The sequence below is a fragment of the Paroedura picta genome, chromosome 4, assembly GCF_049243985.1.
Source record: "Paroedura picta isolate Pp20150507F chromosome 4, Ppicta_v3.0, whole genome shotgun sequence".
Lineage (NCBI taxonomy): Eukaryota > Metazoa > Chordata > Lepidosauria > Squamata > Gekkonidae > Paroedura > Paroedura picta.
The window spans coordinates 82790452-82807185 of NC_135372.1; the positions used below are offsets into that span (position 1 = coordinate 82790452).

General features: G+C 40.4%; 1 protein-coding gene across 1 annotated transcript in view; it reads left to right on the forward strand.

Moving 5' to 3' along the window:
* The window catches only part of FAF1 (Fas associated factor 1), a 236228-nt gene that overhangs the window by 155862 nt on the left and 63632 nt on the right, over window positions 1–16734 (forward strand). The window contains exons 14-15 of the mRNA XM_077333794.1: window positions 10945–11081; window positions 15629–15717. Of these exons, the coding sequence (XP_077189909.1) occupies window positions 10945–11081; window positions 15629–15717 (226 nt within the window). The remainder of the gene's footprint in view (window positions 1–10944; window positions 11082–15628; window positions 15718–16734) is intronic.

A 16734-nucleotide genomic window follows, 5' to 3' on the forward strand; every position in this document is an offset into this window, starting at 1 on the left:
ATTGCCATTCTGTAATATTTTATTCTTTGGAGATTATACGTTTTTCTAGTGTAGAAATGCTTATCTAGTCACGTTTGAAGCGATGAATGGTACGGGTTATGCTGTCATACACATTCACTAAAATGCCTTACCCCTTCATGGAGACCTCTTTGTTGTGCTGGAATTCATACCCTTGCATTACAGCAAATTAGATCACATCTCATGGAAACAGCCTGGAAAGTGGTGCATTGGTGTTGGGCATGCTTTGATTTGGGCATGTTTTGATTGTGTGGCAAGGTCTTTTAGCTATTGAGCTGAAATTGGGACAGTACACTCCGTTACGATCCAAGCACTGGTGTAATCCAAAGTATGCACTTTTACTCTAGGATCCTATATTGTATGTAGAGTTTTATTCCTGCATGGCAACACCAAGGGATAGATTAGTTATCATATCAAACAGTTATCAGGATGTTGAAGAAAAGCTACATTCTGATGGAGCTGTACTCTGGTCATTATCATTTACATTTTGCTATGTATTTACTGAATTCTTTACTGAATGTATTTACTGAATTCAAGGTGTTATAAATTCAGTCTAGTATTCTTTTGGGCAGAGATCTTTGGATCTGACATAACCTGTATGGTATAAAAATAATGTTATGAAACTATGTATCATGACTTCATTGACAGCAGTGTAGCCGAGACACCACACCTTCAATGTCAAACCCTTTTGTCATTCCAACCGGAGAAGCAGAAGGTGCAAAATAATAGAACCCCATGTTGCTATTTGTGAAAGAGCTGTGATGCAGAAGACTGGGTGCCTGATACTGACCTCTGAGGAGAAAAAAGTTAAGGCAATTTGGCTCAACCCTGTTTATGCTCAGAAGAACCTGCAGCTGCATCAATAATGCCTCAAGGATTCTGCTGTCAAATTTACAAAGAAATTTAATAGAATCTATGTGGTTATTTGACCCTTGCTTATCAAGGATTCAATTAATGTCAAGATCGGTATAATTCATTTATTAAAGGACAGAGTCCACAACCAGCCATTGTGGAGGCTAACATAGTATTTGCAGAGAGATCTTTGTGACTAGGTTATACATTAGACCTGCTCATGCTGTATTTTAGAATTTCTCATAGGCGAACTAGTAGAACTACTGCTTTTCTATGGAATAAAGTTTGAGTCCAGTGACACCTTTAAGACCAACACATTATTCAAGGTATAAGGTTTAATGTGCAGACACACTACTTCATACATGTAGGTAGAACATGCACAGCAAATCAGCTTACAGCATTATAGATGTGTTTAACAGATGCAAGGACCAAAGTGGAATAGCAAGTTTAGTTTACATAGTCATGATTTGTTTGGGTTTAATTCTGCACTTGGGGGGAGGGGGACATAGCATTAAAAACAGCTACTTTGAGGTTACCCACTAATGTCCTGGAAGGCTAATGTGTTCTCCTACAGGTTTCTTGGTCTTGTGATTCTTGATGTCAGATTTTCTGTGATAAGGTATGACTACCAGGCTAACTAGAGATCAAATTGCCAACATACGCTGGATCATGGAGAAAGCTAGGGAGTTCCAGAAGAACATTTACTTCTGCTTCATTGACTATGCTAAAGCCTTTGATTGTGTGGAGCACAACAAACTGTGGCAAGTTCTTAAAGAGATGGGAATACCAGAGCATCTTATCTGTCTCTTGAGAAACCTGTATGCAGCTCAGGAAGCAACAGTGAGAACCGGGCATAGAATCACTGATTGGTTCAAAATTGAGAAAGGAGTTCAGCAAGTCTGTATACTGTCGCCTTGCCTATTTAACTTGTATGCGGAGCACATCATGAGAAAGGCGGGGTTAGATGAGTCACAAATTGGGATCAAGATTGCAGGGAGAAATATCAACAACCTCACTCTAATGGCAGAAAGCAAAGAGGAACTAAATTGCCTTTTGATGCAGGTGAAGGACGAAAGTGCAAAAGTTGGCTTGAAACTCAACATCAAGAAAACGAAGATCATGGCATCCGGCCCTCTCAATTCCTGACAAATAGGTGGGGAAGAAATGGAGATAGTGACAGATTTTATTTTCCTGGGCTCCACAATCACTGCAGGTGGGGACTGCAGCAAATAAATTAAAAGACACTTGCTCCTGGGGAGGAAAGCTGGGGATGGCAAATCTAGACAGCATCCTAAAAAGCAGAGACATCACCCTGCCAACAAAAGTGCGTCTAGTCAAGGCTATGGGCTTCCCAGTTGCAATGTATGGCTGCGAAAGTTGGACCATAAGGAAGGCCGAATGTCAAAGAATTGAGGCTTTTGAACTGAAGATGAAACTCAAATACTTTGGCCACCTCATGAGAAGGACAGACTCCCAGGGGAAGAGCCTAATGCTGGGAGCAATTGAGCGCAAAAGAAGAATGAGGTGGCTGGATGGAGTCACTGAAGCAGTTGGTGCAAACTTAAATGGAGTGTGAGGAATGGTAGAGGACAGGAAGGCCTGGAGGATCATATCACTGATAAATGTTTGGCAAATTTAAAAAATATATTATAATGAATTAATTCCCATCCATTCAGGATGGGAATGAATTAATTCCCATCCATCCAAAACTCTTTCAGGGCTATCAAGAAACCCCGGGTTTCATGAAACCCTGGTTGAGAAAGCCTGATCTAGATGATATTGATAGTCAAATCAGATTGACTATGTGCTCTGCAGCCAAAGATGGAGAAGTTCTATACAGTCAGTAAAAACAAGACCAGGAGCTGATTGTGGTTCAGATCATCAGCTTCTTGTTGCAAAATTTAGGCTTAAATTGAAGGAAGTAGGGAAAAGCACTAGGCCACTCAGTTATGAACTAAATAATATCCCCGACGAATATACAGTAGAGGTGACAAATAGATTTAAGGAATTAGATCTGATAGACAAAGTGCCTGAAGAACTATGGACGGAGGTTCGCAACACTGTACAAGAGGTAGCAACTAAAACCATCCCAAAGAAAAAGAAATGCAAGAAATCAAAATAGCTGTCTGAGGAAGCTTTACAAATAGCTAAGGAGAGAAGGGAAGTGAAAGGCAAGGGAGAAAGAGAAAGATACACCCAATTGAATGCAGAATTCCAAAGAAAAGCTGGAAGAGATAAGAATGCCTTCTTAAATGAACAGTGCAAACAAATAGAAGAAAACAATAGAATGGGGAGGACCAGAGATCTTTTCAAGAAAATTGGAGATATGAAGAGAAAGTTTCATGCAAAGATGGGTATGATAAAGGACCAAAATGGTAGGGACCTCACAGAAGCAGAAGAGATTTTTAAAAGGTGGCAAAATTATACAGAAGAACTATACAAGAGCGAGCTTATCATCCCTCATAACCACAATGGGGTAGTTACTGAACTGGAGCCAGACATCCTGGAATGTGAAGTCAAATGGGCCTTAGGAAGTCTGAGCAACAATAAAGCTAGTGGTGGTGACAGCATTCCAGTTGTACTTTTCAAAATCTTAAAAGATGATGCAGTAAAAGTGCTACACTCACTACAATATGCCAGCAAATTTGGAAAACTCAACAATGGCCACAGGATTGGAAAAGGTCAGTTTACATTCCAATCCCAAAGAAGGGCAATGCCAAAGAATGTTCAAAATACCGCACCATTGCACTCATTTCTCATGCTAGCAAAGTTATGCTCAAAATCCTACAAGCTAGGCTCCAGCAATACGTGAACCGAGAACTTCCAGAAGTACAGGCAGGATTTCGAAGAGGCAGAGGAACTAGAGATCAAATTGCCAACATACGCTGGATCATGGAGAAAGCTAGGGAGTTCCAGAAGAACATCTACTTCTGCTTCATTGACTATGCTAAAGCATTTGATTGTGTGGAGCACAACAAATTGTGGCAAGTTCTTAAAGAGATGGGAATACCAGAGCATCTTATTTGTCTCTTGAGAAACGTATATGCAGGTCAAGAAGCAACAGTGAGAACTGAACATGGAATCACTGATTGGTTCAAAATTGAGAAAGGAGTTCGGCAAGGCTGTATTATTATGATTATGATTGTGATTGTGATTATGATTATGATTATGATTATTTCGATTTATTTCCCGCCACTCCCAAATGGCTCGTGGCGGGTTACAGTGTCTTAAAACCCCATTAAAACTCCCATTAAAAGACTTTAAAATGTCACAACATGGCGGCACAATAATAAGATCCCCTTCCTACCCCCCTTCCTTAAAAAGGGGGGAGGTGGAGGAGAAGGAGGTCAACGATGTTCAAGAAGAAGCCCAGGGGAGAGCAGTTGATGTACCCCAGTCGATGTATACTGTCGCCTTGCCTATTTAACTTGTATGCAGAGCACATCATGAGAAAGGTGGAGTTAGAGGAGTCACAAATTGGGATCAAGATCACAGGGAGAAATATCAACAACCTCAGATATGCAGATGATACTACTCTAATGGCAGAAAGCGAAGAGAAACTAAAGAGCCTGTTGATGCAGGTGAAGGAGGAGAGTGCAAAAGTTGGCTTGAAACTCAACATCAAGAAAACTAAGATCATGGCATCTGGCCCTCTCAATTCCTGGCAAATAGGTGGGGAAGAAATGGAGATAGTGACAGATTTTATTTTCCTGGGCTCCAAGATCACTGCAGATGGGGACTGCAGCAAAGAAATTAAAAGACGCTTGCTCCTGGTGAGGAAAGCTATGGCAAATCTAGACAGCATCCTAAATAGCAGAGACGTCACCCTGCCATCAAAAGTGTGTTTAGTCAAGGCTATGGTATTCCCAGTTGCTATGTATGGCTGCGAAAGTTGGACCTTAAGGAAGGCCGAGCGTCAAAGAACTGAGGCTTTTGAACTCTGGTGCTGGAGAAGACTCTTGCGAGTCCCTTGGACTGCAAGGCGAACAAACCGGTCAGTCCTAGAGGAGATCATCCCTGACTGCTCCTTAGAAGGCCAGACCCTGAAGATGAAACTCAAATACTTTGGCCACCTGATGAGAAGAAAGGACTCCCTGGAGAAGAGCCTAATGCTGGGAGCGATCGATGGCAAAAGAAGAAGAGGATGACAGAGAATGAGGTGGATGGATGGAGTAACTGAAGCAGTAGGTGCAAACTTAAATGGACTCCGGGGAATGGTAGAGGACAGGAAGGCCTGGAGGATCATTGTCCATGGGGTCGCGATGGGTCGGACACGATTTCGCACCTAACAACAACAACAAGACTGATATACAAAGTAAAGGCTTTATAAATTGACACCTCTGCCACATTGTTAATTCTCAGAAGGAAGGCATTTTCTATGGAAATGATGGGCAGTGAGTAACATAGATAAGGTCTTAATTACTGCCACCACAGTTAGATTTGTATGCAACTTAAGTCTTGTTTTGAAGTTTACCTAGTGTCTAAGCTACCATGCTGAACTGTTTTGGGAATTATTATGACAAGTGAATTGCAGCTGATTTTACTGATAGTAATAAGAAGGTAATTGACTATAGGGGTTGTTATGGCAAGAAGTAAAGAAGGGGTTCAGTAAGAGAGAGCAGATGTCTTAAAAGAATCAGAATTTAATGAATAAGATATTGGTATGGGTAATCTCCGTTTTGTTTCTTTTTGCTTCTATTTGTATTTATTTATTTGTTTATTTGCATTATTTAGTCTATCTTTCTTACTGGGACTCAAGGTACATTACACAGAGTGAGTCAATACCATTAACAGGATGGGATAATGAATAAACAGGGGGATAAGATGTGGGTTGTAGAACCAAAAACAGAACTAAAGCAAGGCATGAATGTTAAAGTGCCACATTAAATGATGCAAAATTGCATTGCAGGATCCAACTTATAGCAAACTATATACCGTAACATGACCATAGTCCCGCATAATTTGTCATCATTTTATACAGTGCTATCGTACTGCTTACATAGAAAAGCCTCCTGAATAATTCAGTTTTACAGCGTTTGCAGAAAGATATGAAAGTGGGAGCCTACCTGACTTCCTTAGGCAGATCATTCTAGAAGCTGGAGGCCACAGCAGAGAAGGCACATGTACAGGCAGTTGCTGATGAGCAAAGCTGTCATGGCAAAGCCTATAAAGAGAGATGATCACACAGATACGAGGGCTTTGTATGTGATAGAATAGTTGGTTTTTATATCCTTCTTTTCTCTACCCATGGGAAATTCAAAGGGACTTATAATTTCCTTCCCTTCCTCTCCCTGCACCAGGCACCTTGTGAGTTAGTTGCAGCTGAGAGAGGTCTGAGAGAATTGTGACTGGTCCAAGGTCACCCAGTAAACTTCATGTGGAAGAGTGGGAAATCAAAGCCAGTCCTCCAGATTAGAGTACAACCATTTTTAACCACCACACCATGCTGGCCAGTACTTAGAGCCATTCCGCACCGGGATCCATGTAGAAAATTGTTTGCTGAATGAAAAATCGCCATTTTAAATAGTGGAATTCGGCATAACGCATACCTGCTTTTGTAGTGGAATCCAGTTGCATTTCTATCGTTTCCCACAGGGTTCCGGTCTCTGCAAAAATCGCTAGCCAGGAAGCGCTATTGCTAAACTGTGTCCCGCCCCTGGCCGTCAAGCAGCCAATGGGCGGCCGTTATCATGCTCCCAAACAGCCCCTTTCCCTTTAAGGAAGGTTTTAAAAAAAACACACCCTTTGCAACGAATATGCATTGATTCGTTGCAACGGAGAGACCCATCCAGCTAGCAGGTGGTGTTTGAGCTGCCGTTTCATCGTTGCCACGCTCCCCCCGAGTGAAAAAAAAATCCCCCCTCCTCACGGGCGCGATTTTCGGCCGAAAACAGTGTGAAAAATAAAGTGAAAATAAACCAGCAAACGGGCCTCTGCAATGCTTGTGCTTGGTGACTTTAAACAGAGGGGCTGCAGCCAGGGAAGCCTCGCTGGGTAAACGAAGGCTCGCCGGTGCGTTGATCAGAGGAGAGAGCCAGAGGGAGGGACTTTGCAGAAACCGCAACAATGGTAACGCACAGAACTTTCCCGCTAGTGTTGTAGATTGGTTGCAGGAGTGTAGCGCTTTCCGGAGGGTGAATCCACTTTTTGGGATTTCCCTGAAAGCGCTACAACGAAGCGCTTTTTGCAGATCGGTTTCAGGCGTGTTGCAGATTGTCAACGACGTTGTGCATAATGGCAAAACTGTAACGATTTCAATTAGTAACCATTGTGCTATTTTGGACAAATGCGGAATGGCCCTTAAAATTGAGCTCAGTAACTGATTGTCAGCTAGTGGATAAACTGCAGAATGGGGGGAATAAGCATCTCTGTCCACTTGTTTTTATGAATGGGTTGGTTATGCGGTTTTTCATATCATTGAGATGTAATCTGGAAGCCCAATGTACTTTATTTATACACATTGATGCACAAAATAGTACTGCATGGAAATTTACAATGGCACATATTTAAGGACTCCCTTTTTAGTTTGCACAAGGAGAAATAAAATCAAACTGTGAATTTTCAAAATAAACCAGTGGAGATGAGAAATTCAGTACAATACCTAATAAAACATACTAAGATAATCAGACATAGATATTCTATTTAAATACAAATTTCACAGCCTCCAGTACGATATTTAAAATTTAAATATTAATACATAAAATGTTATTCTTAAATTAACATTTTAATGAGACTAATGTTGACTTTGCACAGTATAAAATTAATAATGTTAAATAATTACATGTCTAATGTATTTAATATTCACCAGGGTATTCTTTTTTGCTTTGGAAAGACATTAAGGTGACTCGATTGTTATCAGAGATATTTCCGAGCTTTACAGTTTCTTTAAAGTAGGTCATATAGTTACTACCACATTTCTGAAGACCAGTTTTATTGATCTTAAATAGTTTTACAGTTGACTTCAAGGTTATGCAGACCATGGAACATTAGTCTCCTATTGCCTGTCTGATGCTTAAGATAAACTTTCTGTAAAATTTGAACTGGATTTTTTTAATGAATTGTATAGCTATCCTGCACTATAGTTAGAAGATGGATGTCTGCATTCATCCTAAGTTATTTTTGGTCTGTTTACACCAGGGGTAGTCAAACTGCGGCCCTCCAGACGTCCATGGACTACAATTCCCAGGAGCCTCTGCCAGCGAATGCTGGCAGGGGCTCCTGGGAATTGTAGTCCATGGACATCTGGAGGGCCGCAGTTTGACTACCCCTGGTTTACACCATCCCTCCTCTCTATCAAGGTTCAGAGCAAGTGGTATAATAAGTGCTACTGTTTGAGCTCCTTTGCTCAGAGTGCAGGCCAGTGTCATCCTCAATCTGTATTGGACACTGCAAGTCTCTCCCCAATCTTTTCATGATTTGCTCACTGTCTTGAACAACATTCTCTATTAACCTCAGGGAGTCTTATCAGCGAATCAGTTGATACTCAGCAGAAGTGGCCAAGCATTATTCAGACATCCTCTGAACATTCTTCCTCTCCTTTGAAATATTGGTTAACAACATTTAATTATTTAGGGGGAAAGTTAATAGCTTTCACTTTAAGGTTGCCCCCTACCAAAATGAGGCGAATAAAACTCAAAGTTGGATCTGTTACAAACTACTCTCCTCACCAAGCCCAGTTTAAGTTTCCAAGGTATAAGAATGGAAGCTTTTTTTTACTACTAATCTAAAACTTAGGTATTTTGATTCTGTTTTGGATTGGATATCAAATGCTTCTCAGCCTGTGACATTTTAATGCAGTTTGTCTTTTCAAATAGGTTTACCTTCTAATGCATGAGACAACAGGACTTTGCTCATCAGATGGTGCATACATTTTAGAGTAGTTGTTACCTAAATATTACCATAAAGCATAAGAAAACACACGATTTAAGTTGCGTTTCATGAACATAATTAAGAATTAATAAGCCTGTACTGATGGCTAGTCCTCAGAATTTCCACTGTTTTGCCTTTTGTGACCTATGTTATTAAAAGTCCATTATTTTTACAGACTTTATTAAATTGGATCTTATTAAAGCATTCTATATTTGCATTTGGTCTTTCATAATTCATTATTATTATGACATTTACTTTTTACCATCAGATCTGAAAACATATCATAAGCTACCCTTTTCTCTTGAAAGAAATGCTAATTTCAAACAGTCCTCTAATGGAAGAGAAAAGCTTTATCAGTTTTTTCATTTATTCAAGATCGTGTGAAGAATACTAATGCCAGACTTCAGTATGCTAATAGATGAAAGCTTTTTTTTGTCAAAAGCTTAGAAATATAGTTTTTAGACTATACAAGTATGAAAGTGAAAGAGGGCTAGCACTGCATCTAAAAACGAACTCGAGTACAATTCTTGTTTTGTATTACTACTGAATCCACACTTTACCTAAAATATTGTGGAAAGTAATATGTAAATTAAAAATTCTACATCCACAGTGGAATGTTTTGATTTTTGAACAGCCGTGTGCCTTCTACTTTTTATGGAATCTTTCTGACAAAAGACAGTGTGAGAATCTATTGGACAACTGAAAGGTTTGATAAACAATCTTTGTAAGTCTCAAAATATTGCTGGAAATGCAATGCACCTTTACCTATAACAGTGCATGTGTTGTGATCTAGTACCTTGGGGAGGGAGGTGAACCAAACTTTCCTTTAAATAATTCTGCAACAAATTGGGTAAGACTTGAGCATCATAACTGGTTTAATTACCACTACTAACAGCTAAACTATTAGTACTATAACCTGAAAGTCAACAATTTTACTGGACACGAGTGAGAGACAGCAGGTTAAAGGTGGTTATAATATCCCCAAAGTTTTTGAAAAGTTTAATGAACATATCTGGAAACATATGGAACTATATTGTTAAAGATTAGGGATTTATTACAATATTTAGCTATCAATTGCCTCTTCTCACCAACTTTGTCTCATTTATTTTCTTTGGTGGTATAAGTTTTTATTTGGGGTATAAGGGGGGAGAGAAATGGGAAATGGATTGATGGGATATTTGTATTGTTTTTGTTAAAGATGAGCATTTAATAATAAATCATTCTTTAAAGGAAATGGGAATATTTAAACATTGGGGAAAATATATTAATAGGCGGAAGAGAAATTGAAAACTAGCTGGCTAACTGTCTGTGAGGGGATCTGAAGCTTAAGAAGAGAATAGGGGAAGTAGGAAACAGGAGTCAGTGAGCTGGGGGACTAGGGGAATTCCCCTCCCCCAATTCTCTGTAAGATTATTCAGAATTTATTATTGAATCCTCCCCCATTCTTGTGTAATCAGTACCCCCCTGGGGCCAACATTGTCCCCTGGGCTAACATCGCCTGCTGATATTACACAACTGAGAACAGAAGTGCCGAGGTGTGGCAGGTTAGTTATAGTTGGAAATGGCTGCCTCCATCTGGGATGCAGTGTTGGCTAGATAGCTTCTAATATCATGTAAGAATCAGATAAATGAACCTTTGATTACTCACACCAATCCGTCACTAGTTCAGGGCACTGTTGGGTGTCGGTGTGATCTTGATCCATGGATTTAAGTATCTGCAGATACGGGTCACATGTCGCTATTTCAGTAAAGACGATGATAATGAGCCACATTTTAAATAATTGCTATTGGATATTCCTTGTTGCTAATAAACAACTTTAGTTTTGGATTTCTGTAATAACAGCATATGAATGGGGCGTGGGGCACTTGGGTTCCGATTCTGTTTGCCCGGGCCTGATCAAGGATCAAACCTGATCCTTTACCGAATTTTTACTGAAGACTGTTGCTTATTCCACTCAGCTTTTTAATATTCCCTCTCAAATAATTTGAATTTATTGGAAAAGCTGGTGGAGGTTTTACTGTCTGAAATACAGATTTTTCAAGGTGGTAACTTGATAGTTTTGAATATGATATATAACAAATATATATTATACTACAGAGACTGGGTAAAAAAGGAACATTAGTGCAAGATGGTCACAGAATGATTTAAAAGATTTATGTTGCCTACAGAAATGCTCCTACATTCTCAATGTTTCTATTCTACAGGTTTCTAACAATGTGTACAAGACACTTCGGTAGTGTTGTAGCTCAAACAATTCGAACACAGAAGACTGATCATTTTCCACTGTTCCTGATTATTATGGGGAAACGATCATCAAATGAGGTGCTGAATGTAATACAAGGTACAGTATGTGTTCTGTTGGAACATATTTCATCAAGAAAAGTTGTATTGCTGTTTTTCTGTCACCTATAGCAGTGATCCCCAACCCCTGGTCCAAAGTCCGGTACCGGTATGTGGATCAGTCGGTACTGGGCCGCAACTCCTCCTTGTCCTCCTCCCTGGCTGCTGCCTTGGGGGCTGCCATGCCATTCTGCGGCTGGCTCACCTTTGGTGCTGTACAGCAGCTGCCATGGCTGGGGCTCCCCCTTGGCATGGCACTGCGCGGCTGCTGCTGGCAGCACTGCTCAGCAGGCGGCGGGAAGTCTGGGGCACCAGCAGGAAAGTAAGTAGAGCAGGGGCTCAGGCGGTGGCGACGTCCCTTGGCAAAAGACTCCCCCCCCCGGGCCTCAGTAAAATTGTCAAGCGTTGACCAGTCCCCGGTGATAAAAAGGTTAGGGACCACTGACCTATAGGACAGGTTTTTGAAAAGTGCTTGGAGTTTAGTTTAATTTGTTAAATTTCTATAGAGCCTATCCTGGAGGCCTGCTCTGGGCTGTGCACAACATATTTCATATACAAATACATTTTAAATACATTAAAATACAATTAAAAGAATTTAAAATAGCAGTAAAATGACGTTGAATAAACAGTTAGTAGTAAGAATATCGAGCATCAGCAGTCTGATGTTCACAGTTCCGCCATCTAGGTCAAGCCAGGCAGCGGTCTGGATCACCCATGATCAAATAATGAATAATAGCATGTGGGAAGGATGGGGTCCATTAGAATTAGATGTTCCATATTTTATTGGCCTGAACCAAAAGCCTGGTGGAGGAGCTCCAACAGGGCTCAGATGTGTTCTTGGAGTCATTCTACCAGGTAGGAGCCAGGGCAGAAAATGTTCTGGCCCTGGTTGAGGCCAGACATACCTCCTTCGGCCAGGGACCATCAATTGGTTGGTATTAGGGTTGTGGGTGCTTCGGCGCCTGAAGCGGCTGGTCACTCCCAATGGAGCCAGCCCCCCCATGGCATGGCGCTGACTGCGTCGGGAGCAACCGGCTGCTTTGGTCACCGAAGTGACCAACCCTAGTTAGCAGGGTGTAATGCTCTTCAGAGCCTAATGCTGGGAGCGATTGAGGGCAAAAGAAAAAGGGGACGACAGAGAATGGGGTGGCTGGATGGAGTCACTGAAGCAGTAGGTGCAAACTTAAATGGACTCCGGGGAAGTCAGGAAGGCCTGGAGGATCATTATCCATAGGGCCGCGGTGGGTCAGACACAACAACAACAACAATGCTCTTCAGGGGGTATAGATAGAAAGGTGATCTCTCAGATATGTTAGACCCAGACTATGAATGGCCTTATGCGTAAGGATCAGTACTTTAAACTTGATCTGGAATCCAAATGGGAGCCAGTGTAGCTGTTGGAGTACTCGTTTAATATGTGCCCTCCAGGAAGTTCTCATGAGAACCATAGCAGCCACATTCTGGACCAGTTGCAATTTCCAGAGCAAGGATAAGGGTAGGCCCACTTAGCGTGAGTAACCAAAGTCCAGTCTAGAGGTGACCATCACATGGATGACTGTGACTAGGTGTTTCGGGGTCAAGTTGGGCACTAGTCACTTGGCTTGGCGCAGATGGAAGAACACCAGCCATAATACTCATGAGACCCGCACCTCCATAGATGGCATCAAAGATCATAGGAGCAGCCATGATCTAGAGGAAAGGCAGTTTAATTTTTTAAAATAGTTATTAGATATTAGTTTTTAGAACTTAGCTCTAAAATATTTAACATCAAAAAGCACTTTCCCTTTTTTACCTTTTTGTCCTGGAATGCTCTTCTCCTCAAGGCTTTTCTCATCAGTTATTTTGAAGGATATGAAAACATCTTTAAAATCAGCTTTTCAAAACTGGCTTGCCAACTGGGCTGAGCTATTTGCTGCTATTCATCCCTGTTTCCATTCTGCAACATTATTTAATGGTTTGAAAATGTTTGGATTCATTCTTGACATGTCTCTTCTTTTGTAAACTGATATTTATGGAGAAGTAGTATAAAAATTCAATAAAATAAACATGCAATACAGCACACTATACACATTTGCAACGATTGCCACTTATGTTTTTTTGTTACATGAGGTGAGTGTCATAAGTATGTAAAGGGATTATAATGTAATCATACATACCAATGGACTTATTTTTCATGCTTACTGGGTGAAATTAGTTTATGCTTTTAAGGAAGTAAAAACAGTAACTAAATTGTGAACTAACAGCTTCTGCATTGCAAGATCTTAGAAATAAGAGCCTATCATTCCAGTATGTAGGAGGTGGGAAGAATATGTAGATTTCTATGTTTCCCTCTAGAAGGTGACTTTGTGATTTTATGCAAATCATCATGTCTCAGTCTTATCTAACCTGTAGGGCTATTTCGAGAATTAAATGAGGTAAAAAATGTAACGTAACCAATCCTGCGCCCTTAAAATACAGTAGAATTATAGAATTGTATTTTAAACTGTATTTTAAACTGTCATTGTTAACTTGTTTGCAAAAATCCATAACTTGGAATTTTAAAATCTTGAAAGCATAAGTGATTTCAAATAGATCTTCATGCATGCATTTGATTGCACATTGGCCCATAGTTTCAGCTGTTTCTTAAAAATCTCCTATAAATCCTTTGTACTTAATCATGGCCTATTCACATTTCATACCCAGGATACCTTGATAGTACAAAATTGTTGTTTTTATACCTGTGATTAGACATGCATTATGCAGTGGTTGAAACTCAACATCAAGAAAACAAAGATCATGGCAGCCGGCCCTCTCAATTCCTGGCAAATAGATGGGGAAGAAATGGAGATAGTGACAGATTTTATTTTCCTCGGCTCCAAGATCACTGCAGATGGGGACTGCAGCAAAGAAATTAAAAGACGCTTGCTCCTAGGGAGGAAAGCTATGGCAAATCTAGACAGCATCCTAAAAAGCAGAGACATCACCCTGCCAACAAAAGTGCGTTTAGTCAAGGCTATGGTATTCCCAGTTGCAATGTATGGCTGCGAAAGTTGGACCATAAGGAAGGCCGAGCGTCAAAGAATTGAGGCTTTTGAACTCTGGTGCTGGAGAAGACTCTTGCGAGTCCCTTGGACTGCAAGGCGAACAAACCGGTCAGTCCTAGAGGAGATCAGCCCTGACTGCTCTTTAGAAGGCCAGATCCTGAAGATGAAACTCAAATACTTTGGCCACCTCATGAGAAGGAAGGACTCCCTGGAGAAGAGCCTAATGCTGGGAGTGATCGAGGGCAAAAGAAGAAGGGGACGACAGAGAATGAGGTGGATGGATGGAGTCACTGAAGCAGTAGGTGCAAACTTAAAAGGACTTCAGGGAATGGTAGAGGACAGGAAGGCCTGGAGGATCATTGTCCATGGGGTCGCGATGGGTCGGACACGACTTCGCACATAACAACAACAACATGCAGTGGTTATGTCCCTGGTAATGTTGGCCACTAAGCATGAAGCAAAATCAGAGCTAAGAGACTTGGTCTGTATAGAATTTTTCTTTTTTGTACTTCCAGACTTTTTTGAGAGAGAGACACTGTCTCCTGGAAATACAAGTCTGGACATGCTACACAGTTTATAAAATCCAGGGCTCTGGAATTTCCCCATTCTTGCAATTTAACAAGTATTCAGTTGAGGGGCTACAAGAGGGAAGGATTTGCTGGTGTCTAAAACCAAAATGAAAATGTACTGAAGAAGCTGAATAATAACCTGGTTTTGCTAAAAGTACTTTGAATACCACATTGTGTCAGAGTGCTCAACAAGTAAAACTTCTAGTTCAGAAAGTCTCTTTATTCAGAAGCGTAGACACCCAACGTAACCATAGGCGGAACTGAAGTTACACACAAGGGCTTGCATATATAAAGCACAAGCACACTCCCGTCCCTCCCTCCCTCCCTTGGAAAGGTGATGACATGGGTTTCAAAGGGAGGCCAAACAATCCTACAATCTAAGTACAAAGTACAGAGAGTCAAGTGGGGGAGAGATGGCTCGGTGAAGCTTTGGTGTGAAAACCAAAAGTCATAAACTACAGACTAGACTAAGGAATTCAGCCTTGAGGTGCAAAGCAGAAACAGGAACTGGGAAGTATCACAGGCCTGGCAATATTAGACAGCTTTAATAATCAATCACAACTAATATGACAGAATTCCCAGGATTATGACACATTGTACTTTTAAAAGCATTTTTAAAATATCACAAGGAATAACCACATTCATAAAATCAATGCTTGAAATGGGGGGTGTTTTTTTAAAAAATTTATTTAAGTTTTTTAAAAATTCTGTTATTGACTAGCAATTCTGGCTTTCTTTTTTTTTCCAGATATAAAAACACAACCAAAAGCGTAGGGACAAGTATTTTGTTTGGATGTAAATTTACAGATGCTTGTTAAAATATATACAAACTCATTTTAAAACATTTTCTTATTATATCTATTTTTTAAAAAAGCAAACAGTTATTCCTTTGGGATTAATTCTTTTAAAAAATGACTTTAATAATATGAAGTTCGGCTCTCTTTCTTTGTTGCTAGGTAACACAACAGTGGATGAGCTAATGATGAGGCTGATGGCTGCAATGGAGATCTTCAGTGCACAGCAGCAGGAAGACATAAAGGATGAGGTGAGAGCTGGACATCACTGCAGACACCTAGTGGATTTCTAGTAAGGGCCTTTCCAGACAATTTAAAAATATTGGATACCATCTTCAGCAGTGTAGTGCAGAACTAGATGCTAAGTTGGCAGAGCCTCTGCACCTTTTAAGAACTGTTGTAGAAGACATCATTTTGGCAGGTCACTATTGCAGGCATTGGAAAAGCTGCATTTTAAATAACTATTAAACAAAATGTCCTTAAGCATCTATTGAAGGATGCAAGAACGTACTTTCCTCTATTGTATTGATCACCTATTAGTGTGATACCATACTCTTAATGGTAATGAGAGCCAGCTTGATGTAGTGGTTAAGACTGTAATCTGGAGAACAAGGCTTGATGCCCCTCTCCATATGCAGCTGGCTGGGTGACCTTGGGCCAGTCACAGTTCTCTCAGAGCTCTCTTAGTCTCATCTTCCTTACAAAATGTCTGTTGTAGGGAGAGGAAGGTTAGGCAATTGTTAGCTGCTTTAGGACTCTTTCAGGTAGAAAAAAGTGGGGTACAAATAATCAGCTATTCTTCGCATTTCTGCAGCAAATGTAATCACTGCCTGTGATTTTCTATGAAGGAAATACAAGCAGATATGAATTGTCATGGTAGAGATGAGAGTCCTGGAGGGCAGCCTTCACAAGACTAAGTTTTTTAAAAAGAGGCAAAGTTTATTATTTATTTATTTATTATATTTATATACCGCCCTCCCCGCAGGCTCAGGGCAATTCACATTAAACGGAAACAGTACAGATAACTTATTTTTACAATAATAAAGGGGGGGGGGGAAACAGAACAGTAGAAAAATATAGAGAACATTAAATTAATGCTTACTGATAGCCAAAACAAATTACTCACTACCCTGGAGGTCACTTCATGCAAAATAAAAAGTGTGAGTGGAAGTTCAAAGTTTTCCTGACAATGTTTCAATCACACAAAAATAAATACAAGCCAGGTATACAGTAGTGAAATGTGTATCTGTTACCCTGTAAATTGAGAG